The sequence below is a fragment of the Muntiacus reevesi genome, chromosome 1, assembly GCF_963930625.1.
Source record: "Muntiacus reevesi chromosome 1, mMunRee1.1, whole genome shotgun sequence".
Taxonomy (NCBI): Eukaryota; Metazoa; Chordata; class Mammalia; order Artiodactyla; family Cervidae; genus Muntiacus; species Muntiacus reevesi.
In genome coordinates, this window is record NC_089249.1 from 182,937,045 (window position 1) to 182,964,384 (window position 27,340).

The 27,340-nt window shown below is 52.0% G+C and overlaps 1 protein-coding gene across 1 annotated transcript; it reads right to left on the reverse strand.

Moving 5' to 3' along the window:
• Positions 1-91: 91 nt before the first annotated feature.
• On the reverse strand, positions 92-26,898 carry NCAN (neurocan). Its single transcript, XM_065931482.1, has 16 exons — positions 26,870-26,898; positions 22,373-22,452; positions 21,046-21,456; positions 18,255-18,429; positions 18,017-18,144; positions 17,221-17,514; positions 15,497-16,111; positions 14,842-15,299; positions 13,824-14,781; positions 9,410-9,526; positions 8,336-8,449; positions 6,885-7,043; positions 5,124-5,206; positions 1,438-1,582; positions 486-668; positions 92-237 (listed from the first exon to the last, which is right to left on the reverse strand). Exons 2-16 carry the CDS (start codon positions 22,443-22,445, stop codon positions 92-94), a joined length of 4,059 nt encoding a protein of 1,352 aa, XP_065787554.1. The 5' UTR covers positions 22,446-22,452; positions 26,870-26,898.
• Positions 26,899-27,340: the final 442 nt, after the last annotated feature.

Genomic DNA, 27,340 nt, shown 5'->3' on the forward strand with positions numbered 1-27,340 from the left:
ACCCTCTCGTTTCTCTCTGGGCTCTGTCTCCCCAGGTGAAGGCTCCAAGGGAGGTGTGGGAAGGGGGCTGTGCTTTCTTATGCCTGGTTCTTCAACAGAAATTCCCTTCTTCCTTCTCCCAGTCCTCTGCTGGGTGCTTCTTGTGTTTTCTGCGCTCCTTGCGAGATTTGTGGTGGCGATGCTGGTGGTGATGCTGGTGGTGATGGTGGTGTCGCCGCATCCTGTGGGACCGTCTGGCTGCAGGGAAGAAGGGACAGAGACATGGCAACAACCGGCGAAAGGTGGGAGGCCTGCTGCAGCAGGCCTCCTTGGAGGAGGGGGAAATGGAGGGAACACCATGTAGGCTGGTAAGTTCTCATTTATCGGCAAGGCTGTATTATCAGGCAGGCAGCCAGCCAGATCAATGTGTATAGTCATGAGATGTTTAACTGGAGGCTATACACAGCTGGAAACATGGGTTGGGATGTCTGGGGGAAGCCACTTACGTTTGGTGCAGACAATTTGGGGCCGGTCCCATTTGCCATTGCTCCGGCACCGGATGATGGCCACGTGGTGCTGGGCAAATCCTTCGTCGCACTGGTAGCGTACTGTGGCATGGACATTGTACTTGGCCTTGCGGGCGCCAATGGGTGAGGCGTTCGCCACTGCTGGAGGGGGACCACACAGCACTGGGGACGGAGGGACTTCCCGTTAGAGAAGCAGACAGGACCAGCACCAAACTGGTTTCAACTTTTGTTGAGATGAAGCCTCAACGGGTACCCCCCTCTGCCCAGCTGTGACCTTGAAAGGCTAGAAGTGAATATGTCTGTCTCCTCCACCCAAACCAGGAGGCTCTGAGGGGCAGGAACCTCCTGGAACCATCTCACCCTTTAATTCTCGTGCATGATGGGAATGAAGGAGATGGGAGGCAAGAATAATCCGAGTAAATGAAATGAAGAAAGGACACAAAAACTGGCAAAGAAACAGAAGCCAGAATGAAGAAAAGTGTAAGAGAAAGGTGGACATGAGAACACACACACACACACACACACACACACACACACACACACATATACTTAATATGTAAAGAGCTCTTACAAATCAATAAGACCAATGAACCTATTGAAAATTAGGCAAAGGAGATGAACTGGTAGGCCACAGGAAAAATACATGCAAAGAGCTTATAACATATAAAGAGCTGGTTATTCTCATCCTCAAACATATGCAAACTATGAAAACAATGATATACTGTTTTTTCAGGACTTAGATGAACAAAGAACAAGAAGTGTGAGAACACAGAGTTGGAGAGGTTGGGGAGAATGGGCACTCTCATAGGTGAAGAGTGAAACCAGGGCTGGAATGACGCCTACACTCACAAACTTAGACGAAACGATGAATCAGTGACAGGCAGGAGGGAAGGTGGGGGGAGAGGGGGTGGGAAGCAGCCCAGCCGCATACCTGTGCCCTTCTTACAGACATAGGGGAGGTTGTAGTTGCAGGGAACGTCGTTCCAGCGCCCGCTCTCATGTGCAACCATCACCACACAGTCCTCCCCACCCGCGAAGAAATTGTCCGGCTGATTTTCCCGCCAGTTCTCAAATTGCTGTAAGAACGGGGAGCAGGGGGTGCTCAAGGTACCTGCATCCTGACCCAGGCTCTGGGACTAGCACGGTGGGACACCCCTGGCCAGACCACTCACATTCTTAGGGACTCGGTGTTCCCACCTCTGCCATGAGCACTGTTCTAACTTCCCTGCGGGTGGCTGCCACTGCAGTCTGATTCAACCCTCTTCTAGCTGGGAGGCTGCGCTGCCCTCCTCCCCGGTCCTCATGCCTTCTGTCTCACTCCCTGACAGTTTCCCACATGGGTCACACATTGTTATATAAACAGTTGAACAAAAGGGGACTTCAGACTGGAAGTCCAGGAGGGCTTCCCTGAGGAGGCAGTAGGACAGCTGAAGACTCAAGGATAAGACTGATGCAGGCAGGGAACAGAGTTCTAAGCAGAGGGAATAGCTAGTGCAAAAGCCCAGAGGCAGGACTGAACTTGTCCTGTCCGAGGAGCAGAACACAGTCAGGAGGGCTGGGGCTGCTGGATCCAGTTAGAGTGTGGTCAGGAAGTGGGCAGGGGCCAGTTTGCATGGCAGAGGAGAGGTGGGCTTTTTTTCTCTAATTGTGATAAAAATATAGAATATAAAATTTACTATTTTAACCATTTTTTTCTATTCTAACCATTTTAACGTGTCCGATTCATTGGCATTAATTGGATTTACAATGCTGTACAGTCATCACCACTCTCTGTTCCCAGAACGTCTTCATTGCACCAAACAGAAACTCTGTACCCATTAATCTGTCACTCCCCATCCCCGCTCCCCACCGCCCCTGGCAACCACTGATCTACTTCTTGTCTCTATGGATTTGTCTATTCTAGATATTTCATGTAAACGGAATGTGACTCCTTTTACGTCTGGCTTTTTTCACTGAGCACAATGTTCTGAAGTTTTATCTACACTGTGGCATGTATCAGAGCTTTCTCTTGTTTTGCCTTTTTTAAAACTTGGAGGGTAGCTGCTTTACACTGCTGTGGCAGCTTCTGGTGTGCAAGAAAGCGGACCCACTAGATGTGCACACACCTCCCTCTCTTGGATTTCCTTCCCAGTTAGGTCACCGCGGAGCGCTGAGTGTAGCTCCTTGTGCTTCACAGGAAGTTCTCACCAGTGAGCCAGTTTATACACAGGAGGCTTTACAAACAGTGGAGGAAAGAAGAGAAGTGAAAGGCGAGGGAGAAAGGGAATGATACATCCAAATGAATGCAGAGTTCCAGAGGATAGCAACGAGAGATAAGAAAGACTTCTTAAATGATGGACGCAAAGAAATATAGGAAAACAATAGAATGGGAAAGACTAGAGGTCCCTTCAAGGAAATTTGAGCTAGGGAACATTTCACGCAAGGATGGGCACAATAAAGGGTAGAAATGCTAAGGACATAACAGAAGCAGAAGAGATTAAGAAGAGATGGCAAGAAAAAACAGAATTACACAAGAAAGGTCTTAATGACCCAGATCATCACGATGGTGTGGTCACTCACCTAGAGCCAGGCATCCTGGAGTGTGAAGTCAAGTGGGCCTTAGGAAGCATCACTACAAACAAAGCTAGTGGAGGTGATGGAATTCCAGTTGAGCTATTTCAAATCCTAAAAGATGATGCAGTGAAAGTGCTACACTCAATATGCTAGCAAATTTGGAAAACTCAGCAGTGGCCACAGAACTGGAAAAGGTCAGTTTTCATTCAAATCCCAAAGAAATAATGCCAAAGGGTATTGCCATAAAATGTTCCAACCAGCAGACAATTGTGCTCATTTTACATGCTAGCAAGGTTATGCTCAAAATTCTGCAAGCTAGGCTTCAGCAGTATGTGAACTAAGAACCTCCAGATGTACAAGCTGAGTTTCAAAAAGGGAGAGGAACCAGAGATCGAATTGCCAACATCAACTGGATCATAGATAAAGCACGGGAATTCTTGAAAAACATCTACTTCTGCTTCACTGACTACGAGAAAGCCTTTGACTGTGTGGATCACAACAAACTGTGGAAAACTCTAAAAGAGATGGGAGTACCAGACCACCTTACCAACTCCTAAGAAACCTGTATGTAGGTCAAGAAGCAACAGTTAGAACTTTGCATGGAACAACTGATTTGTTCAAAATTAGGAAAGGAGTATGACAGGGCTGTATGTCGTCACCTTGCTTATTTAACTTACATCATGCAAAATACCAGGCTGGATGAATCACAAGCTGAAATCAAGATTGCCTGGAGAAATAACAACAACTTCAAATATGTAGATGATACCACTCTAATGGCAGAAAGTGAAGAGGAACTAAAGAGCCTCTTGATGAGGGTAAGAAGGAAAGTGAAAAAGCTGGCTTAAAACTCAACATTCAAAAATCTAAGATCATGGCATCCAGTCCCATCACTTCATGGCAAATAGAAGAGGGAAAAGTGGAAGCTGTGACAAATTTTATTTTCTTGGGCTGCAAAATCACTGTGGCCAGTGACTACAGCCATGAAACTAAAAGACGCTTGCTCTTTGGAAGGAAAGCTATGACAAAACTAGACAGGGTATTAAAAAGCAGAGATGTCGCTTTGACAACAAAGGTCCATATAGTGAGAACTATGGTTTTTCCAGCAGTCATGTACAGATGTGAAAGTTGGACCATAAAGAAGGCTGAGCGCTGAAGAACTGATGCTTTAGAATTGTGGTGCTGGAGAATACTAACCTTCTCTCCTTTCATACAATGCTATCACTACTTTTAAATTCCTTTTTAATGACCAAATTGTATTCATTATGCAGATAGATCACCTTCTCATCATCCATTCATCATGGATGGTTATCCAGATTGTTTCCACGTTTTGGCTACTGTGTTTAGTGTTGCTGTGAAAACGGGTGTTTGAGTCCCTGCTTTCACTTTTTTGGGGTATCTACCTAGGAGCAGAATTACAGGGTCATGTGATAATTCTACGTTTAAATTTTGGGGAAGTGCCAGAATGTTTTCACAGAAGGAAGAGGTAGATTTATTTTTATCTTAAGAGGGCTTGAAGCACAGATAATCCTGATCTGATATATGATCCTTAAAAAGCCCCTATAGGGAATTCCCTGGTGGTTTAGTGGTTAGGACTCAGTGCTTTCACTGCCAAGGGCTTGGGTTCAATTCCTAGTCGGGGAACTAAGATCCCATGAGTTATGCAGTGTGGCCAAAGAATAAATAAATAAAAGAAAAAATGAAAGGCCCTACATACAGGGTTACCTTTTGGGGTGCTGAAAATATTCCGGAACTAGATCAAGCATCTCAGAGTCACTGTCTTTTTTTTTTTTTTCCAATTTGTTTGTTGCACCGAGAGGCTTGGGGGATCTTAGTTCCTCATTCCAGGATTGAGTCTAGGCCGTTGGCAGTGAAAGTGAGGAGTCCTAACTACTGGACAGCCAGGGAGTTCCCCACGGAGGACTTCTGATAGCTACTTGTGGTGGTAACTTTGTGCAAGATAGCACAGTGAAGCCAGAGGGTCCGAGCACTGCCCTTACCCAGATCGCTCTGCTCTAGGCAGCGGTCTGACTGCAGGGACCCAGGCCCACAGGCCCCACCACTCACCAGTCCTGTGTTGTCGGTCCACTGGAAATCCCTCTCCACGATCCTGTCATTCAGGCCGATCCACGTGTTCTCACGCCCAAAACCTGTGGGGTGGGGGTCATGAGGGTTGGGTCCCCACACCTCCCCCAGCCTAAGTCACTGGCCAGAGGCAGGTGGACCGGGGGCGCGGGGCTGGGGCACAGAAAGGACTGGGCTTAGCTCCTTGTGGCTTAAACCAAAGGCCAGAGGAAAGAACAAAGACAAGTCAGATCCTAGGAGAAATGAGAAATCAGGAGCCAGGAGAGCCGTTGGGGAGGGCTGGACAGGCACGCAGGTGAGTCCAGAGGAGAAAGCAGCTGGATGTCTGAGTGTTTGATTACACAGAGGGAAAAAACCTGTGAACCGGGAGTGAACAATTGAAAGAATTAACAGGGGATGGGATGGGGAAAATGTGAATAAATAAATGGATGAAAAAGGGCAGAAGGGATAATGAGGAAATCAATAAATGTTGGATTTAATTTATGGGGCTATGCCTCTTTCTAAGTCTCTTATTCGCCTTCATTTCATCCCCCACTGCTGCTGCTAAGTCGCTTTAGTCGTGTCCGACTCTGTGCGACCCCATAGACGGCAGCCCACCAAGGCTCCCCCGTCCCTGGGATTCTCCAGGCAGGAACACTGGAGTGGGTTGCCATTTCTTTCTCCAGTGCATGAAAGTGAAAAGTGAAAGTGAAGTCGCTCCGTCGTGTCAGACTCTTAGCGACCCCATGGACTACAGCCCACCAGGCTCCTCCGTCCATGGGATTTTCCAGGCAAGAGTACTGGAGTGGGGTGCCATTGCCTTCTTCTTATCCCCCGCATCACAGATATTTCTCCATCACCCTCTATCCCCTGGCCCTGTTTTAATTTTCATCAGTGCACTTAAGACCAGTTAAATTATAGGATGTGTGTGCGGTGGGCGGGGGGCGGGGGGGGGGAGTGGTGGCGAAGTCATTTCAGTCATGTCTGACTCTTTGCAACTTTATGGACTGTAGCCCGCCAGACTCCTCTGTCAATGGGATTCTCCAGGCAAGAATACTGGAGTAGGTTGCCATGCCCTCCTCCAAGGGATCTTCCCAACCCAGCGATCGAAACCTCATCTCTTAAGTCTTCTGCATTGGCAGGTGGGTTCTTAACCACTAGCACCAGCTGGGAAGCTCAGACATTTAATTAGATGTTTACTTGTTTGCCTATATCCTCTGTAAGAACCTCACTCCTTCAGGACAGGACAAAGTGTTTCTCTGTGGCTGGAATGATGCCTGGACCATAATAGGTGCTCAGTAAATAGCTGGTGAATGAATGAATAAAGTGAATGGATAAATGAACTGACAAGTGAATAAACAGAATAAAGTGAATGGATAAATAAACTGACAAGTGAATAAACAGACAGTTGAGTTAATTATTGGTCAGGGCTTGCATTGACTTCCCTGGAGGCTCAGTTGGTAAAGAATCTGCCTGCAATGTGGAAGACCTGGGTTCAATCCCTGGGTTGGGAGGATTCTCTGAAGGAGGGCATGACAACCCACTCCAGTATTCTTGCCTTGACAATCCCATGGACAGAGCAGCCTGGTGGGTTATAGTCCAAGGGGTTGCAAAGAGTCAGATACGACTGAGCGACTAACACTTTCACTTTCAGGGCTTGCATTAATGAACATGGCTTCAGAAAGCTGGCGTCTTCGGAACCCTGGGGGGATCCCCTGACAAAGGGACAGTAAAGGCCACCACTGCCCACCCCAGAGCCCCTACTGTTAATGAAGTTATGCTCTTCCGGTGAGTGGATGCTGGTCAGGTGGCCGGCTCGTCGGCGGCAGTCCCTCTCGGCGTCCTCCCATGCCCGCCGGTGGGCAAAGTAGCGGTAGCAATGGCCCTGAAACTTGTGCCAGCCGTGGTCACAGCCCTCTGTGTCTGGGGGGTGGAAAGAGAGCATGAAGGGGGCTGGCATCAGGCTGAGGTCTGCCCTGCCAACTGTGAGTGCAGCCAGCCCACCAGAGAGGGGGCCCAATCCGAGGACACTGTGGGACTAAACCATCCCTTCCCTTGGGCCACCCCCTACCCACCCCCGCTCTACCCATCACCTGTCACCTCCCTCCTCCATAGTCACATCTTTTTTTCTGTTGCAAAGTAGAGATTCAACTGGAAGATCATTACACTCATCCCCTCTCGTCCCAACTCTGATTCTCCTTTTCTGATCTGGCCACATTGTGGGAACTCAGGAAATGGTCTCAAGGCCTAAAATTTCCCTCCTGGGAAAAAGCTCCAGTAGACATTTCTCCACCAAAGATATACAAATGGCCAACAAAATAGACATTTCTCCCCCAAAGATATGACCAACAAGTCCATGGAAAGATGCTCAACATCATGATCATTAGGAAACGTTAATCAGAAAATAATCACAAAAATAATAAGTGTTGACAAGGATGTGGGGAAATTGGGACCCTTGTGCATTGATAGTATAAATGTAATGGCATAGCCCCCTTGGAAAACAATCTGGCAGCTCCTCAACAAGTTAAACACAGAATTACCATAACCCAGCAGTTCTACTCCTGGTTACACCGGAAAGAGTGGAGGGGAAGAAAAGAATGGAAAACAGGTGTTGAAACAAACTTGTATGTGAACATCCATAGCAGCAGTATTCACATTAGCCACAAGGGCCCAAATGCCCATCGACTGAATGGATAAACAAAACGTGACCCATCCAATGGAATATGATTCACCCATAAAAAGGAAAGAAGCGATGACATGTGCTGCAGTGTGACTGAACCCTGAAAACATCATGCTGAGAGAAAGAAGTCAGATAAAAAAGGGACACATAGCACATAACTGCCTTTGTATGTAAACATATGAAATAGGCAAATCCATAGAGACAGAAAGTAGATTAGCGGTTTCCAGAGGCTGAAGAGGAGGAAGGGGGAGAGACTGCTCATAGGAACAGGATTTCCTCTGGGGATAATGAAAACGCCTTGGAACTAGCTAGAGGTGGTGGTTGCACAACATTGTGATGTACTGAATGCCACTGAATCATACACTCTGGAAAGGTTATCTATGTTATGTGACTATCTGAAGAGAAGATTTGCCTCCTGTCTGAATCATGGCGATGGGACCAGAGGCAGAGACCTGGAGCTCCATGTGTGGGAAGCCTGTGGCCCAGCACCCAACCCCGCTCCTGTACTATTTCTGGGGTCTTGGCAGAGACTTACCTTTCTCGCAGAGGCTTCCCCCATAGCTGGGGAGGCAAAGGCAGATGAAGGCGTTGACCTCGTCGATGCAGGTGCCACCATTCTCACAGGGGCTGGAGATGCAATCGTCAATATCTGGAGGGGAAGATGGGACTCAGTCAGAGGTCAGTCTCCCCTTGGCTCCCAGTCCCCAAGGAAACCAGGCAGAAGATGCAGTCATGACCCTCCCATCTACCCCAGACCCAAGGACATCAGCAGTGGTCTGCACTGATGACTCTGGCAGCCAAGGGAGTGGAACCTCACACAACTGACATATTTGCGTCAGTTAGAGCAGATGCCACTGGACCGGCTAAAGGTGAAAGTGTGCAGAGTGTTCCCCCTGATTCCAAAACAGTGAAGGTGGGCCTGACAAACAGGCCCATAGAACATTGGAGCTGAATGGTCTTCAATATGTGGAACCCCGGAAATTGAGTTCCAGAGCATTTACAAGGATTTGCACAGTCACAAAGCTGTGTGCGGGTTTAGGGAGCTATCCATTGAACACTTATACCAATCCCTGCGTAGATAGTGCCTGAGGCACTCACGATGCCAGGCAAGTCACTTGCCCTCTCTGAGGTTCAGTTTCCTTTTTTCTTTTGCAAAGTGATGATAATAATACCTCAGTGGTGGCTGTGCGTAGAGGGTCAATGGAAGAGCTCAAGAAATTATGTCACTTATAATTATTTTTATAATTTCATGATTTGGAGTATTTCTTGTATGGGGCTTTGGGGCTGGCATGCAACAGTTCTGGTGGTGGTGCCTATACCCCTGCCCATCCAGAAGAGGGTAGGAGATCCCCAGGGGCCCTTCGGGGGTGGGAGTCTGAACCTTACCATCCCTTTGTCTTCCCCTCCTCTACCTCTGCCTGGTAGTAATGGGAGGCAGCACCCCAGAGTTTCAGCCCCCAGAATGAGAGCTCAGATGTGTGGTGATGGGGCTGGTTTACTGGACCCAAGGAGTGAGGGAGGGGAAAGGAGCAGGGGAAGCCAGCCTCTTGTGATCCCCTGATCCGTCATGGAGACGTTTGCTGGGACATCCTGATTCCATGGCACTCACCGATCTCACAGTTCTCTCCAGCAAACCCCTGGTCACAGCTGCAGCCATACACAGTGCCATTGGCTCTACAGGTGCCCCCATGTAGGCAAGGGTTGTTCTCACAGGGATCCAAGGGGACTGTGGGAGGGAAACGCAGGGTCGGAAGGAGTCAGGCTATCAGGCCGGCCTCTCGCAGAACCCAGAACTCAGACCTCGAAAGGCCCTTCTGTGGAGTCCCCTCTGTACCTTCCCAGTGGTTGCTAACTTCCTCTCGTGTGACCCTGTAATGAGCTTACTCTTTCCAGGAATCTGTTTCCAGAAAATACTCTTTACAAAGCATCTGTTGGCTGCGCTGCCTATGGCAAAGCCTTTCCTTGGACTGAACTAGAATGGGGTTCCTGGTTAAGACTCCACGCTTCCAGTGCAGGGGGCACGGGTTCAGTCCCTGGCTGGGGAACTAAGATCCCACATGCTGTGGGCCAAAAGATAAGAAAAATAAAATAAATTTAAGAGAAGCCAAGGTTTGTTTGTTTGTTTTTTTTTAAAGAATGGATTCCTTCAGCTTCTCTTACAAAGTCTAGAACAAGGTCTAAGTGCTCTCTTTGACTTATCCCCCCCTTCTAGACATATTCTACTTTCATTGTGCTTCTCATACTTCAAGGGCAAAGTAGACATAGATTCTAGATGGGGAATGAATAGCACCGGGACCAATGGGAACCATCATCTCCTTCATTCTTGTGGCTCAGCCTCTTTTGATGCAACCTCAGTGGTTACAATGTGGAGAAGAGGTGATTTATAGCAGCTACTGTGCATAGGGTGTGCAGTCAGACAGTCTGGTTCAATACCTGCCTCTGCCACTCACTAGGAAATCCTGGGAAAATTCTGTGAATTTCTGTTGCCTCATTTACAAAACAACATTAAAAACAGCTCATCCTTCTCCATTCCTGACCATAATGCCATGTCTGGCTCTGTGTATATCAGCCTGGGGCCTCTTGAGGCTTCTTGTCCACTGCTTACCATGGACAAGGTTCACTGCCCACCTCTCTCATTCTTCAGCGGTTTTTCTCTGGAGGCAGGAGGGTCTCCCCTCCCCATCTCAGGGGCCCAGATGCCTTGGTGGGTGGGCTCTGTCCTGGAGCCTTGGAGGGGCACAGCAAGAACCCCCAAGCACCCCAGATGATGCCCATCTCTTGTCAGGGCAGTGTCAGCTCTTCCACTGCAGGATGCTAGAACTGAGACTCAGAGAAGGCCCAGGGTTCTGAAAGCCCAGTTTACAGCCCTTTCTCCAGCCCCTATCACCCAGAATTTGTTCCTGCTTTGTCTTTGTCTGGGACCCCAAAGCAAAATGAGGCAGCACCAAGTAGGCACCTCCTCCCTGGCCTTTCGGCCTCCACCTTCACCCTTCGCAGGGTGTTCCCCCCACAGCTGCGAAGCTGTGAGGAAGCCCATATAAACCTGAGTCAGATCACGTCCCTCCTCTGCCTAGATTCCTCCATGGCTCCCGATTGCCCTCATAGGAAAAGTCAAAATCCTTACCTCAGCCCCCAGGGCCCCGTACATCTTCCCCCAGTATCCCCCTGCCTGATTCTTATCTCCCTCCTTCTCTTACTCAGCTTGCAGCCATGCTGGGCCTCCGTTCCTTCACTGGACCATCACAGGCCCACCTCAGGGCATTTGCACAAGCCATTTCCTCTGCCTGAAGTGCTCATCCTCCCAGATCTCTGTATGGCTCCTTCCTCAATCTCCTTCAGGCTTGCTCAGATTTCATCCTAACCCCCTTCCAAAACGCAAACTGCCCACTGGTATCCCTCATCTCTTGCCTTATTTTTCTCTTTTGTCTTTCTTACTCTCTAACACCCAGTATAATTTATTAAGATCACCATTTCTTATCCATGCCTCCCGCAAGCGAGGTGATGGTCCACATGGCAGTCACACCTAGCTATTTAAGTTAAGTAAAATGGAAGAAAAATTAAACTGTAGTTCTGGAACTTCCCTGGTGGTCCACCGGTTATAAGAATCCACCTTCCAATGCAGTGGATATAGGTTCAATTCCTGGTCAGGGAATTAAGATACCACATACCGCCAGGCAACCAAGCCTGCATTCCACAACTGCTTAGCCCACACACTCTGGAGCCCTCCCGCCACAATGGGAGGGATGCCTGTGTGCCAGGATGAAAAACCCGTGTGCCACAGCGAAGACGCTGTGAGCAACAAAGAAGACCCAAGTGGCTGGCTGCTATCGTACTAGACAGTGTAGTTTGAGAACATTTCCACCACTAGGAAAGTTCTAGAGAATTGCTCTAGAAGGTCAGCTTCCAGAGCTGACTCGATCTCACCCTCGTGCCTGGAATACAGCCAGCACTCAGTGGTTGCTTGCTAACTGAGTAAAGGCAGCCAGCCGCTGGTCCTCCCGCCAAGACAGAAGCCTGTCCCTGGGGTGGTGGCTTGTGCCCTCGTGGATGGCCAGAGAGGCCTGTGGCTATGTCTGTGCCTGGCGCCCCCCGGGCACGTGTGTGCACACACGTGGGGCTGCCAGGCGGCGGGACGCGTAAGCCCCACCAGGTGCCCCGTGCCGCTGACACCTGCCCACGGACTGGCGGTGACTCAGTCGCTTGCTGGTGCTGCATTTATTTTTGGCTTCATTAGCATTTCTGCTGCAAGCAGTAGGTGAGTAGGCGCCTGGGTCTCCCCCAGCACTGGCTGCCTCCCTCCGCCCCGGCTGCCAATGGATTGGGTCTGGAGCCAAAAAACCGACCAAGTCCAGCACAGATCCAGCCAGGGCCCTGGGGGCTCCTCTCAACGCACTTTCCTTAGCACTCTGCTACTCGGTTTCCCTCCTAACTGTCTGACCATTCCTCCTCTGCTTCCTCTGGCACTGAGCCTGCTTCCCAAACACAGCCTCCACAACCAGTCTCTTCTCTGCCCCCTCCCAGGATGAGCCTACCCCCCTCTCCAAAACCTCAGGGTGTTTTGTTTTATTTACGCCAATGAAATAAACATCTTAGATTGAAACAAAGACTGTTGTCAGACAGCCTGGATTCAGACTTTATCCTTGACATTCCCCAATTGCAGGACTCTGCACAAGTCACTTGACTTCCCTGTGCCTCAGCTTCCCCATCGATAAAGGGAGAATCATAGTAGAACTTGCTCCCTAAAGACATTAAAAGGATCAACTAGGGATTTCCCCGGTGGTCTAGTGGTTAAGACTCTGTCCTGCCAATGGCAGCAGTGGGGGGGGGGGGGGGGGGCATGGGTTCAATCCCTGCTCAGGTAACTAAAATCCTCCATACTGCACAGAGTGGTCAAAAGATTTAAAAAATCTTAAAAAAAAACTTAAAAAGATTAACCAAGATGATTCCAGTAAAGTGCTCAAAATAATCCAAACACAAAGGCAGTCACCGATAATCATCAGCCTTTACCAATGCAAGTGCCCCTGCCCAGGGTCCACCTGCCTCCTGGGCATCTAAGAAAAGAAGATGGGGCCCCAGACACAGCCCAGAGATGACAGGGTGGGCGATGAAACCCTGCATCCACCGTTTCCATCGCCATGACACTTTGCCTTCAAAAAAAGGAGCAAGTGTAAAACCAATTGTGTTAATAAGAGTGTTTTGCAACTCAGAAAAAGTGTCTTTTAATTAGCTGCTGCTTTTTTTTTTTAAAGCTCACTTGACCGAAAAAAATAGCTCAGTGTGACAGGACCTAAAAACTAAAGGGCTGGAATTTGCAGGCTGAGTTATGGGCAGACCTGATCTCAGGAGAACAGGGTGGTGGCTCTCTCTGGACTCCACTAGGCACAGAGCAACTAAGGCACATGTGGACTTGAGGTTTGATCACTGACTGGCTGGTACTGACATATGTCCCTGAGCTTCAGTTTGCTATTTGCAAAATGGGGGTGATGCCCACCACTCCCGCCCCTTCCCAGCAAGCACATTCCCTGTGGCAAGAGGTCCCTCAAGATGTGCACCACTGGATTTCAGCTGCAGTTCAACATTTGTCCAGGAAGACCTCCCTACCAAGCCTCCTCCTTCTGCTCCCCCCCAGGGAGGGGTCTGTGCCAGCCTCATCTTCAGACAGGGGCATCGCTGAAGGCAGGACCCCAGCCTTGCCCAGCACTGTCAGCTCAGAGAGGACACGAACATGATCTGCTGATGGTACTCATTCCCCAAACCAAATTCTGCCCAACCACTCATCATCGCCTCACCACTACGGTGTGCAAAACACATCATACACAACTTCACCTCGTGCCCTTTGCCCAGGATGGTGCCTCTGCCAGGAACACCCTTTCTGGAATTCAGCTCTGTCTGATGAGCCCCCATCTTGAACATCATCCCCTGCTAGAAACCTTCCCAGGCACCAAGGACAATCCTTCCTCCCAAGCCCACGTCCCTGAGCACCAACACGGTGGCCTGGATGAGACCACGAGCTTCAAACTCACCCTCCTCTGCACTCCCATTTGCAGGAGTCCCTGGCAGGGCGGGCTCCTCTCCACTTGCTGCCTCCTCCCAGAAGCTTTCCACACCTGGGCTCCCCACCAGGACCTCCACCTCAAATTCCTCTGGGCCCAGGGAGGCAGGCAGCAGGGTACTGGGGGAGTCCCATGGCACGGTAGGCTCCCCCGAGGAAACTGAAAGAGGCTCGTCCTTGTTGGCTGCTGTCGCCGTCCAGGGAGGAAGAATGGGGTCCCCCGAGTGGCTGCCCTCCTGTGGAGGCTCCACGGCTCCCAGCGTTCCCTGAGTCACCAGGGGGCCCTCTGGCTCTGGGTGGGGCCGGGAGCTTGAGGAGGCCACTGTGAATGGGGACAGGACCCCGACTTTGTCCCCCAGGTCCAAGGACGTGAGGGATGTCACCACACTTGTATCCACAGCCATTTGAGGGCTTGAGGTGGGGCTTTCGGCTCCCTCAACCATGTGGGATCCAGGTTCCCAATGCCTGCCAGCATCACTGGTGTCCAGTATGACTGTGGAATCCATAGGATCCACCGTGGCTCCTGCATCTGTAGCAGCCCAAGGCCCCGAACGTGGGGTGACCTTGGGCATCAAGGAGACTTCAGGGACCCCCAAGGGTGCAGATAGGGAGTGGGGATCCAGCCCTTCCCTGTGCAGTGAGGCCCATGTTCCCTGCGTCTTGTCCATGGAGGCCTGCAAGTTGGAGGTGGGACTCTCTGCTGTGTTGAAGACCCCAGACTCAGACTCCGAGATGCCTCTGGCTCCCAGGGGCTCAGTGGCAGTCTCAGAAACAGTGATATCTGCCCCCACATTCCCGTCCACAGAGGTCTGTGGGCTGGATCCGCGGTGCTCAGCTTTGCTGAGCTCAGTAGGGCTGGCCCCCCTCGTTTCTCCAAAGTCTACTCCAGGGGAATTAGGACTGACTCCAGCTTGTGTGTCTACGGCTGCCTGTGAAGGGGCCGGAGGACTTCCTCCTCCGTGGCTGCTGAGAGACAGGGATGTGGACACTCCATCTTGTCCTGCCAGGCCGGAGGATGGGGGCAGGGAATACACTTCTGGATGGATGGGATCCTGTGCGCTGGCTTCCATTTCTGAGGCAGGGGAGGGCGGGGCAGTGGCCATGGGCACACTATGCCCCTTGACTCCACTGGCCTCAGTGGGGAGCGGCATAGGAGGCTCCTGTGATAGGAGCCACAGTTTGGGGGCGCGAAGCATGGCCATCACAGGGAGGTCTGGAGAAATGACCGCGGGAGAAGCCTCCCAGGGGGCAGGGCTGGGGCCATTGGAGGGGTTGGGAGTGGTCTCCGAGGGGGACCAGGGCAGGTCGGAGGTGACTGGTCTCACACTAAAGTGCTTGGCTTCCTCTAGTTCCAGGCCAAGGGCTCTGCTGGGGTCTGGGGTGATGGACGGGACCACGGTTGGGGGCCACAGCCAGGGCTCCTGGGGGCTCCTGCCACCAAGGGAACCTGAAACAATATCAACAGTTATTATAATTATCTCTCAGCAGCTCCTTCTTCTGATGGTCTCCTTGGCTCCAGGCCTGAGGAAGAGGGGTCTTCAGAGGCTTGGGGAGGCCAGGGGACCCAGCTGTGATTGAGAACCTCCTCCCCTGCCTCCCTTAGATCCCCAGGCAGGTCCCACTTCCCCCAGGGACCCCACTCACCAGCTCTGGGAATTTCCACCTCATTTGTCAGCACAGCCCAGGGGCTTTGGCTCTGGCCACTCCCCAAGGCGTCTGTGGCTCCAGTGGTCATGGGAGGCTCCACATAATTCCCAGCAGCCTCTGGGGTAGGGGGCTGGATGCTGGCCTCAAGTGCCCCCTTCAGCCCTTGCTGAGGTTCCTGTTGCTGGAAGTGGCGCCCGTTCAACCCTTTAAAGCGCTCCCTCTTCCTGGGCGTGGTGCTGGTTGGGGCTGTCTCTGCGTGCGTGCCCACCACAGTGCCTGCCACCACAGTGCCTGCCTCCACGCTGCTGAGGCTGGGGGCCGCGGTGCTCAGCCACACCTCCTCAGCCTCCAGGGCAGGACTTGAGGCTAATGTGGGGACCCCAGGGAAATGGCTGGGGGTCGCTTGAGACTCCTGCTTCTCTGCCAAGATCAGAGACTCTTCTTCCCCACTAGACACCAGAGGCTCCTGGACGTCTGGGGTGACTACCTCCTCCTCTTCCTGCAAGCTGGGCTCCAGATCTCCAGCAGGGGCCCCTTCTGCCGACAGAATCTCCCCCTCATCCCCAGATGAGGGGGTCTCTGGGTCTCCATGTTGGGATGTGGAGTGATGAGCTGTGGGAGAAACCAGAAGAGGTTGTGCTAGGCCCAGGACCTAGCTGGGAAGTCCTGCCTGAAGTCTACCCATAATTCCATCATGCTGCAGCACAGATCTACGCATCTCTGTCTCTCTGTGCCCCTCTGACTCTCTGAGTTGTTTCTGGGATGCCTCTGACTGAGAGATGGAGATGCAAAGTTTTCGTCCCCATTGTTCAGACAGGTCCACTGTCAAGGTCAGAGTCAACTGGATGCAGTAAAGGGTCAAGAGACATCTTGGTTGGTGGGTGAAGCTCAGGCAGTGCCAACTCTCAGGGGGGTAGGTCAGACCTGGGCGTGGCTCCTCCCCAGGGAGAGAAAGCGCCTAATGGGCATGGCCTCCCTACGAAGAGATTCCCCCTCACCCCCGCCCTTTCACATAAGACTCAGCTCCTTTGGATTTGAGGTTGGCGGCTTCTGAGGGTGTGGAACCAACCCAAGGGCGAGGGTCATCCCCTGGTCCTGTCCCTGGGGCCGTGGCCTTGCTTAGGGGGTGTAGCTAGCCGAGGCATTAATCCCTTCCCAGCGGGTGCTCTGTGCAAGGTTCCAGGCAAGAAACTTTCCATCCAGAGGTCTGAGATCATCTCTTAGAGATCTCAGGAGACATACGTGCTAAGTCGCTTCAGTCGTGTCCGACTCTTTGCGACCCACGCTCCTCTGTCCATGAGATTCTCCAGGCAAGAAAACTGGAGTGGGTTTCCATGCCCTTCTCCAGGGGATCTTCCCAATCCAATGATCAAACCCTCGTCTTCTGTGTCTCCTACATTGGCAGGTGGGTTCTTTACCATTGGCGCCATCTGGAAGACCTAGACCACACACTAAACAGGACTTCCCCGCAGAGCTTGGCTTGCCTTGGGCTTGTCCTAAGGAGGGGCGAGGCTCCTACGGAAAGCTTGTCTCAGGGATGTGACCTTCCCCTGGGGGCGTGGCTCACCGCGGAGTAGGTTTTCAACCTGTTTCTCCCCTGCCTGACCTCCGCCTCCACTAGAAACCTAAACTTCCAGGGGCGTGGCCGTTAGCAAAGCGCACGCCTTTGGGGGCGTGGCCACCAGGGGACGCACCCTCCAGGGGCGTGGCTTCACACATACCTCTGAAGCAGTAGGCATCGAAGCGCTCTCCAGGTGCCGGGAAGCCGGTGCGGTTGGCAAAGCGGTATACGGTGCGCACGCCCGGGGCTGGGCCACCGCAGCGCCGACGCGGCGTCTGGATCGGGTAGCGCACGCTGCCGTCGGCCAGCCAGCCCGGGTCGCACTGGTCCAGGCCCTCGTGCCAGGCCAGGTGCAGCTGTCCTACCGTGGCCAGCACGGCGCCCTGGCGTCGGCATTGCGCACGCGCGCCGGCCAGGGTCAGGCGGCGAGCCAGGCCTACGTAGAAGACTTCGCCTGCGGGAGGGCGCGGGAGAAGGTCAGAGGTGTCCCAGGGACGGGGTCCCGTCTCAAATAGCCCTGATCTGGCCGGACTGGGGTTGTGGCTCAACGAGATGGAGGCTGCGCAGCTGTGCGCCCCCGTCGCCACAGCATCACTGTCATGGCCACTCAGGCAGTGCTAAGAGGGGGCTTCACTTTTTTTTTCAGAAATGGGGTAACTGAGGCGCCTGAACGAGTTGGGCTTCAGAAAGAGGAAGGGGCTTGGGGGAAGGTGTGAGGAGGAAGGAAGTAGGAAGAAGGAGAAGGGGGCAGGAAGGGGGAGAGATTCAGAGAAAGGGAAGGGGCACAGAGGTGAGAGGCTCATGGAGTGGAGGAAAAACCGGCGGGTCCAGGTCTTGGCTGCGGGTTTAGAGAGGGATGAAACTTAGGAGAGCTAGGCAAGGACTTAGGGAAGGATGGGGGTCAGGAAGGATAAAGGGGCTCAGAGAAGGGGGCGTTCTACCAGCCCCAGACTTACCCCCCAGCTCACGGGCAAAGCAATACACATCGTAGAGTTCCCGTGGGTCTCGCCTCCCATAGTTCCTCACCCCCGGAAGGCTGCTACGGTCACCATAGCAACCAGGACGGGACTGGGTGATAGGATACCTGACAAGACAAGGTGGCGGCCTCTCTCAGATCTGTGCTCCTGGGGCTCCCAGGGAACATCTTTCTCCAGGGGCTATCTCTCCATCTCCCTACCCCGTGTACCCCCTCACCGAACAGTGCGGTCAGAGAGCCACCCGGCGTCGCAGTTGTCAAAGCCGTCCTCAAAGGCAGCCTGCAGGTGCCGCGGGGCTGCTATGGTGGCTGAGTTGAGACGACAGGCCTCCTGAGCCTCAGCAAAGGTCAGAGAGTAGCGATCCAGCGCTGCTCGGTAGTGGAACACAACACCTATGCAGAAACACCCCGGATAGGGAGCTGATTTACGCTGAAATTCTCAAGCACAGACCTCCCTCTTACAGAATGCACCACCTAGACTGCCCTGCACTGCCGTGTACCAAGGCTGCTCACTCAGCACCAGGCATAGTGCTGGGGCGATGATGGGGAGTGAGACTGATATACCCTGGTTTTACAGATGAGGAGACTGGTAATGGCCATAAAGGGCTAGAATTTGTTAAATATTTGCTATGTAAAAAACATTTATAAGCACTATGTACATACATGCTAAGTCACTTTGGTCATGTCTGACTCTTTGCAATCCCATGTATTGTAGTCCACCAGGCTCCTGTGTCCATGGGATTCTTCAGGCAAGAAGAATGTCCATGGCTTGGGGTGCCATGCCCTCCTCCAGGGGATCTTCTCGACCCAGGGATCAAACCCGGGTCTCCCGCATTGTTGGCAGATTCTTTACTGTCTGAGTTACCTGTGAAGCCCTATGTTGGCCATGAGCCAACAATGCCACACTGCATATTTTATGGGGTTGACCAATCATTCTCTTTCCAAGGCTTTTCCAAGGGGATCTTCCCAACCCAAGGATTGAACCCAGGTCTCTTAAGTCTCCTGCATTGGCCAGTGTGTTCTTTACCACTAGCACCACCCTGGAAGCCCCTTTATACTCATTATCTCATTGAAATCTTAAAACAACCCTATGCTTATCCCCATTTCCGTAGGAGGAAATGAAGGCTCAGAAAAGTTGAGGGACAACTCTAGGGCCACACGACCAGTGTAAGGGAGAGCCCGAATTTGTATCCAGGAAGATCTGGACTCCAAAGATAGCATTCTTCATGCCAAAGTTAGGGTCTGGAGGTAACAGAAGGCATGGAGAAGAGTGAAAGAGAGATTCTTCCTTTTAGGAGCTAAGTACATGCCCTGAGAGAGGAAGCAAAGAGAAACAGGTGATCCAATGTGGTTCTTGCCCAGTTTAGAAATGGAGTCACTGACGGCTTCCTGGAGAAGGTAGCAGGTAATTCACATCCTGGTTTATCAGATGTGAAGCATCAATAAGCTCACTGTGAGTCAAATTCTGATTTAGGGATGAGAAAAATGGCTGAACGAGACAAGGAAATTAAACATTTTGCTCCATCTTACTAGACTGAGAGTGCCCAGAAGGCAGAAGCTGTGTCTCAGTCAAGGCTGTGTCTCCAGCACCAGGCTGTCAAGTATAAATGTCTGGTAGAATGAATGAACTAAACAAACATAGAAGTGGAATTCCCTTCTTTAATCACTTTTCAGTTTTCTCTGAGGTTTATCATTTTGAGAACAAGGCCTTAGAAAGGGAATGGTTTTCTGACCCCATAAAATACACAGTGAGACGTTGTTGGGTGTGCAAAGACTGCGCTCCAGAACAGGGGGGTACGGGGGCTTTTCCTCATGGCCAACATAGGGCTTCCCAGGGGGCTCAGACAGTCAAGAATTCGCCTGCAATGTGGGAGACCCGGGTTTGATCCCTGGGTCAGGACAGTTCCCTGGAGGAGGGCATGGCAACCCATTCCAATATTCTTGCCTGGAGAACACCATGGACAGAGGAGCCTGGCAGGCTACAGGACAGAGTGACTGACACTTTCACTTCCACTTTTCAACATAGGTTAAGGGAAATTGACTTCCCAGTAGGCGTCCACAAGGTGTTCTCCACACAACAATCCATTCATTGATTCAGTGCTCAAATATCTATTGAGCATCTTCTGTGTGTCATGCCCTTTTCTAGGACTTTGGTTTAATAATTTAAAAATATATATTTGTTTGCCTTGTTCATCTTGACTGGTTAGGAAAACAGAAACTACACTGAATATTTCAACAGAAAGAATTTAATGTAGGAATGGATAAACAGATATTTGAGGGCTATCACTTCCTTAATATATATTTCCTTTTTATAATTTTTTAATGAATTCTACCTGCATTTTAAAATGTTTATTATTTATTTATTTGGCTGCACAGCTCTTAATTGTAGTATGCAGGATCTTTAGTTTTGGGATGTGGGATCTAGTTCCCTGACCAAGGATCAAACTCCGAGCCCCCTGCATTGGGAGTGTGGAGTCTTAGCCACTGGATCATCAGGGAAATCCCCTTAATATATATTTTCAATCGACTTTTAAAAAAGAGCTTCCCTTTTACAAAAACTATATTTATTTTAAATGGAAATTTGTATTCCTATCTTAAATACAAAACCAATATCCTCTGCCTTATGTGAAAGCAGATTACCATGACGTGGACTGCAGGTTGTGAAATCCTGTGAAATGTTGTGGCCTGTAAGAGAGTAGTCAGAGGCTGCTCTCTCTTAGTTAAAGAACAGAGATGCTAAAGACAGAGGAGTATGCACAGAGACTTTCTCCATGATTCTATCAGAATTGAGAGCAAATCATTGTTCAGGGAGTATTTCTTCTTTCTTTTGTTTTTGCCTGTGGGATCTTAACCCCCCCAAAAAGGGACTGAATCCAGGCCCTCGAACCCAGGCCCTTGGCAGTGAAAGTGCAGACACCAGGGAATTCCCCAAGTAGTGATTTCTAAGATGACATCCAGTGAGTGCACTTCCCTTTCCCAGCCTTGGCCCCTCCCCTTCCCCCAACTGACCCGTCACCTCCAGGGGCACCAGGTCCTGCTCATCCTCGATGCCCCTCACCACCTGGCAGCGGTAGAGCCCGGAGTCGCTGGCCCTCAGTGGTCCCAGTAGCAACGTGGCGTTGGCCCGGTGCCGGGGGTAGGCGGGAAGTGACACACGTCCCTGCCAGCCCTTGGCGACTCGGACCACGTTGTCCTTGGCCACTAGGATGGGCAAGTCCTGCCGCTGGCCTGATGCAGTCCGCACCTTGGTCCACTTGATCCGTGGGGCTTCTCGAGCTGCACCTGGCCGTGGCCGCAGGCTAAAGAGACAGGGCAGGGCCACCAACTCTGCCAGTGCAGCCCGGACTGACCCAGACCCCACTTTCTGCATGTGGAGCCCCTTCTCAGCAGTGGCTGAAGCTGCGGTGGTGTGCTGTGGGCCTGGGGTGGAGAAGGTGGAGAGAGGGCCTGATTGAGAGGCAAGGACCAGCAGAGATTGCAGTTTTCTTCACTTTACAGACAGGGAGACTGAGGCCAGAGAGGTTAGGCTGCCTATACAACATCACAAGGCAGTACACAGATCTGTGATCTGCAGCCCAATCTGTGAGCAGAAGAGGGGCAACCAGGTTGAATCCTTTCATAGTCCTGCCTCCACTCAAAGTCCAGATCCTGGAGACCAGAGATTTGACTCTCAGTGTCACTGACGTGGCCATGGAAAAGTCAGTGTTCTCCTCTGAGCCATGGTTTCCCTAAAAGTTAAATGAGAGGCAACCATCGGAAGGGAAACGGTGTTTGTGGAGTACCTTCTATATACCAGGCAATTTATAAATAGCAATCAGCTCATTTGATTTTCATAACCATCTGCAGAGGTAGCCATCTCTCATCCTCTTCTGGGGGAGTCGAGGAAATTGAGGCTCACAGACATCATACTTGCTTAAGGCCACAGAGCAAATCAGGAGGCATTTCTAAAGTCTGGCCTTTTGACCACTACTGGGGGGATGCCAGGGAGAGGCATATAGGGTTTTATTTCTATTGCTACATCCATGGCAGGCATCACTAATCAATCTTCATACTATTCTCTCTCCCTCTTTTTTTTTTTTTTTTCTCTTTCTCTCTTCAGCTCATCTCAGCAAAACAGTGAGAGGCGGAAACCTCTAGCCTCTGCTGGCAATGACTAAAAATAACCTCTCAGGTGTCTTGTTCGCTTTTGACTGTTCAAAGACTTTTTTCGTCTATTCTCATTTTGTTCTCCAGACCAAGCCAGAGAACCAGCAGGAGAAGACTCTCAAGTTAAAAGGCTGCCCCATCTTGTCAGTTCTCCAGACCCCAGCCTCTCCCACCTCACGAGCAAACTCACCCTGCTCCCCAGCCACAAAGAGAAGCATCTGCAGAGTCAGGAGGCCTGAGACCCAGACAAACAAGGCCCCCATCCTGGACCTGAAACAAGATGGAGAGGGAGTAAGGGGTGAGTACATCCCTTCTAGATAGTTGACATGAAAGGACCAATTCCTCCCTCTCTACAGATCTGGAAACGTGGGCTAGAGAGGCCATGCGTCACTCAAGGTCACACAGTCAACAAGCAAGAGCACATCCAGGATCCAAATCCAGGGCCAACTTCAGAACCCCAGCAAATGAAGTCTGATGGTCAGAGCATGAATGCTGGAGTGAATCAAACCAGGGTTGTCTCTCTGCCTGTTCCTTGCTATGTGACCTTGAGCAAATAGCTTAGCTTCTCTGTGCCTCAGTTTCTTTGCATGTCAGATGGGAATAACATCAGGTAGTTGGAAGGAATAGATGAGTCAATACAGTCAATACATACAAAATACTTAGCACTGCCTGGCATGAAGGGATAAATTCCAGCTGTTATTATTATTGACTTTAACAGCCAAGATCAAAATTCCATTCTTCAAGTTGGCCTCCTAAATCAAATCAGAGGCTCCTAGAGGGCAACATCCAGTCCTAGTCTGTCGGGGGTCCCCAGTTCTGGCAGCAGGCTGGCCTCCAAGCCAGCCTGTAATCTGGGTTTGCTGACTGACACGATTCTCAGCTTCAATTCCAGGATCTGGTTGTCGCCAAGATTCTATTCCTGGTTTCTGGGATTTTTGAAGAGCTGCCAAGTCCCAGCTGGAGGAAGGGGCCTCGCCCTTACCCATCCCACCCTCCCTCTGAATTCACACTGACTGGTGTGGAGGCCTCCTAGATCCGCAGAGAAACTCTTATTGTGGATTCAGACTTCTCTAGAGGTTGTGGCACATGATCATAAAACGCAAAAACACGGAGCACTACCTGTAAGCAAAGCCCGTTACACACACTAGGACACAGCGTGTCCTCCCAGACTTCACCTTCTTCCAGAGACTAGAAACCCTGGGGTATGGCTCCTCCCTAAAGCCTCCCACTCCTCTGAAAGCCCCCTCCCGGTTTCCCCCTCCCCCATCCATGTGCCTCAGCAGGTGGGGACAGATGGGAAGTTACTACATTACCTATAAACCCAGCCCTTGCACCCTCTTCCTGATAAAAGAATAGCCCTGAGTAGGGGAGTGTGGATGAAGTCCGGAATAGGGTCCTGTGGAAGACCGCGGGGCCGGCCAGGTTCCAGCTCTGAGGCCCCGTAGGAAGGCAGGCCGGGGACCTGTCCGTGGTGCTGAACTTTGGGGCGGCAACACAGCGGCACTGCCCACTCCCCTTGCCTTCTTAGGCAGTGACTCGGGGTCCAGAGAGGGTGAGTGGTTTGCCTAGGACTGCACAGCAGGGCAGAGGTCAGCTCCTGGTATGGTGTCCCTAACTACCAACCTGTAAACCTCAGCAGTTTCAACCTCCATCCCTGGCTGTCCTCATTTCTCCCTTTCAGAACCCTCAGTGGGGCAGGGTCCCCTGACAGCTCAAGTCCTGGATGGGTATTAAAGGGTGGGGCGGGACCCTGGGCTGTGCCTGCTCCAGGAGAGCCTTGCGTGAATGCATGCGAAGTCACTTTAGTCCTGTCCGGTTCTTTGCAACCCCGTGGACCGTAGCCCACCAGGCTCCTCTGTCCGTGGGATTCTCCAGGCAGGAACACTGGAGTGGGTTGCCATGCCCTGCTCCAGAGGATCTTCCTGACCTAGGGATCGAACCCGCATCTCTTACGTCTCCTGCAATGGCAGGCGGGTTCTTTACCACTAGTGCCCCCTGGGAAGCCTTAGGAGGGGGCTAGTACAGAGAACTCTCATGCACATGCACAACCACACACCCCTCCACACACACACTTTGTACGGTTAAGAGCTCAAACTATATCCTCGTGACTAGGTTTCAAGGCCTGTCTCTACTCCCTACATGTTGCTTCATCACTCCGTGCCTCAGTTTCCCACTTGTAAAGTGGGGATCACCCGGCACAGACCTCAGAGTGTTACTGGGAGAATGGAATGAGCTGACTTGTGAAGCCGAAGAAATGTTCACTTAAACAACAGCTACTTGTACACAAAGGCTTGTGTACACACTCAAATATACAATGGTGATCCAACAAGGTGACAGACACAGGTTCAGGTGCACACTCGTCCTGCCACACACACCTTCCCACACATACTCATCCCCTCCAATGGCACCCTCACACACCCACACCCTTTCTCTTAAAATACCTCTTCCCCAGGGCCACCAGAGGTGAGCATTTACACAGCTGTCTGGGGCTTGTCCCCTTATTAATAATGCATGAGTCTCATACATATGCAAGTAGGGGCCTGCGGGGTTTGGGGGGAGGGGTGGCCAGGAAGAAAGAGAGAGATGTGTGTGTGTGTGTCTCCCCCTCCCTCACACTCACCCCCTGTCTCAGAAGGCACTGAGTGAGTTTGAGTTTGCCAGCAGGCGTTTTTGTGTGTGTTTGCGCCTGGCTGTGCATCGAGGTACTGTCCAGGCCAGCGTGCGCTCTGTGCTACGGGCCATGTATGAGGGTCCACAGCGGCAACGTGTGCTGGGTGGGGCACGGGGACCAAGTGTGGCCTCTGGGTGTGTGGGCACCAGTATGAGCCCAGTATGAGCACACACGTGTATGTGTTACTGGCCTTGGAGTCAGGGTGTAGTTGTGTGCATGGGTTCAACGCATGGAACTCCTTGGAGGAGAAAGGAAGCCGGGCTCCGTAAATCAGCCTTGGTTGCCCCTTGGAGACCCAAACCCCTGCCAATGTTTCCCCTGCCAATTAGCTCCCCAATTCTGCACACAGACCACATCTCACGCTCCCCCACCCAGGGTCCACACTGCCGATCACATGGAGAGGACCTGGGACACATACACAGCCACACACTCTAGGCTCAGAGCCTTGGAGACTCACACTCACAGACTCACAGTGACATTAACAAAGAGAGACAATATGGGCACTTACAAGGCAAGCAGCATGTCTTCTGCACAAAGACACACACCCTCAGTCTCAGGCTCCCCACGGAAACCCCTCGATGAGGCCACTCTGTCAGACACAGTTCCTCACACACACTCACACATATAGCTGCCAGCCCCTGGCACAGACCAGACTGGATGAATTGTGGCTTTGGTGACTGGTGGGCACACATCATTTTGCAACCGGGAGATGTGGCTCCGGCACAAGTTTCCTGACAAAGACACAACCTTGGTCACATTAGACTCACAGAGGACACCATAAGCATCTACCTCCTCCCAGCATGGGGTAGACACACACATACACACACGCGCACACACACACACACACGCAAGTCCCTAGCTCCTGGGGAACAGCTTCCATTTAGGAATGTCCCCAAGCCAGCGAGGCTGCTGGGGTTCTGGGGTCCCACGGTCTGCTCAGGCTTCCCTCCCTGCCCTTCCCCCACAACCCCCGCTGGGGCCCAGCGCCAACCCTCTCTTCAGCCTGGCTGTCTCCCATTAATGCTGCCGAGAGGAACAAAGCCCCGCACACAGGGATGGGGGTCGCTCCTGCCCAGGCTGGGCCCAGGGCCCCAGCCCCTTCCTTCCTAGTGTCTGTGCCCCCAAACCAATCCAGGACTTCCACATGCATCCATATGGACAGACAGGACTGAAGGGGTGAGGCAAGGGTCTGTGTCTAGTGGCGAGGATGTGGCCAGATGTGAAAGTACGGGGGGCAGCTCCCCTTAAGCGACTGGGTGCTCTGATAGCTACGGGTTTTAAGGGGCTCTCACCTAGTATTCACTTCGGATACACAGCGTGCTCCCCGAGAGAAGGGACAGCACCCCAACTCTAGGTCCCAGGAAACAACAGGAAGCACTGTGGGATGGAGCGCCCCCAGAGCCTCCTGCCTGAGTCAAGATGTGGTACCAAGACCTGAGCCAAAAGGGCAGAGACACAGCAGGACACCCCTTCCCTGCTGGGGGAAGGGGTTCAGTCTTTGTACAGACCCCCTTCTATCAGGCTCAGGCTGGTCTGAGGAGCCCCCTCACCGCTGCAGTCCATCCTGGAATCCTGCATTCATCTGCAAACTGGGAATCCCCACTTAAAATCTTGGGGTGTCTCAGCTCAGACACGGGGTGCCCTGTTCCGGAGTCCCATGCTCAGCGGGTGCTGTTCCCCTCTTACCTCTAAACTTGGGGCGCCCCTTCTTTAGCCTTGGTTCCCCGTGCCTCCCCAGCTCTAAGACCCACCCCCAGCCCGGCCCCTCCCCATCGCAGGGTCGTCTCTGCATTCTCTAGACAACCTTACCCCCAAATCCGAATCCCCCTGACATTCTCAAGCCCTCTGCTAGTTTGCGTTCCCTCCCCAACTCGAGGCTTCCCTCCCCCTCTAAGCCACCACCCCATGCTAGGGGCTTCTCTCTGATCCCAGCCCCTCCTCCCCAATCTTGAGCTCTGTGTGAATCCCATAGGATCTCTCCCTCAACGTGACCCCCTCCCCATGACCGACCCCCACCTGGCTCCTAGCTCCAATGCATCCCGGGGCGGTCGACCGGCACAAAGGACGCTGGCTGGGCTCAATCCGCGCCGCCGGGTCCACCCCTGCGCCCTGCGCTCTGCTCGCCCCAGCGCCGCCTCAGCGCTTATAAAGGGGCTGCGGGGCTGCTCTGCGCATGCGCCCCCGCCAGCCTGAAGCCTCCAACTGTGCGAGGGAGGGGGCTCCCTTTGCCTAAAATCCCCTCCCCGCTCCTACGACCCCTCACCCCACCCCAGAGACGACTGTGCCAGACTTCCTCCCATTCAGAATAAGTGTCCCCAGAAGTACCAAGGTGGGGCCTGCTCCATCTTACAAATGGGGAAACTGAGTCCCCAGGGAGATGAAGTCTCTCTCTCAAGGTCACGCCTAGGCAAAGGTCAGAGCTGGGATTCCAACCCTGGTCTGTCTAGCTCTCCAGGACTCACAGTTGAAACAGTTTTGGCTACAGTT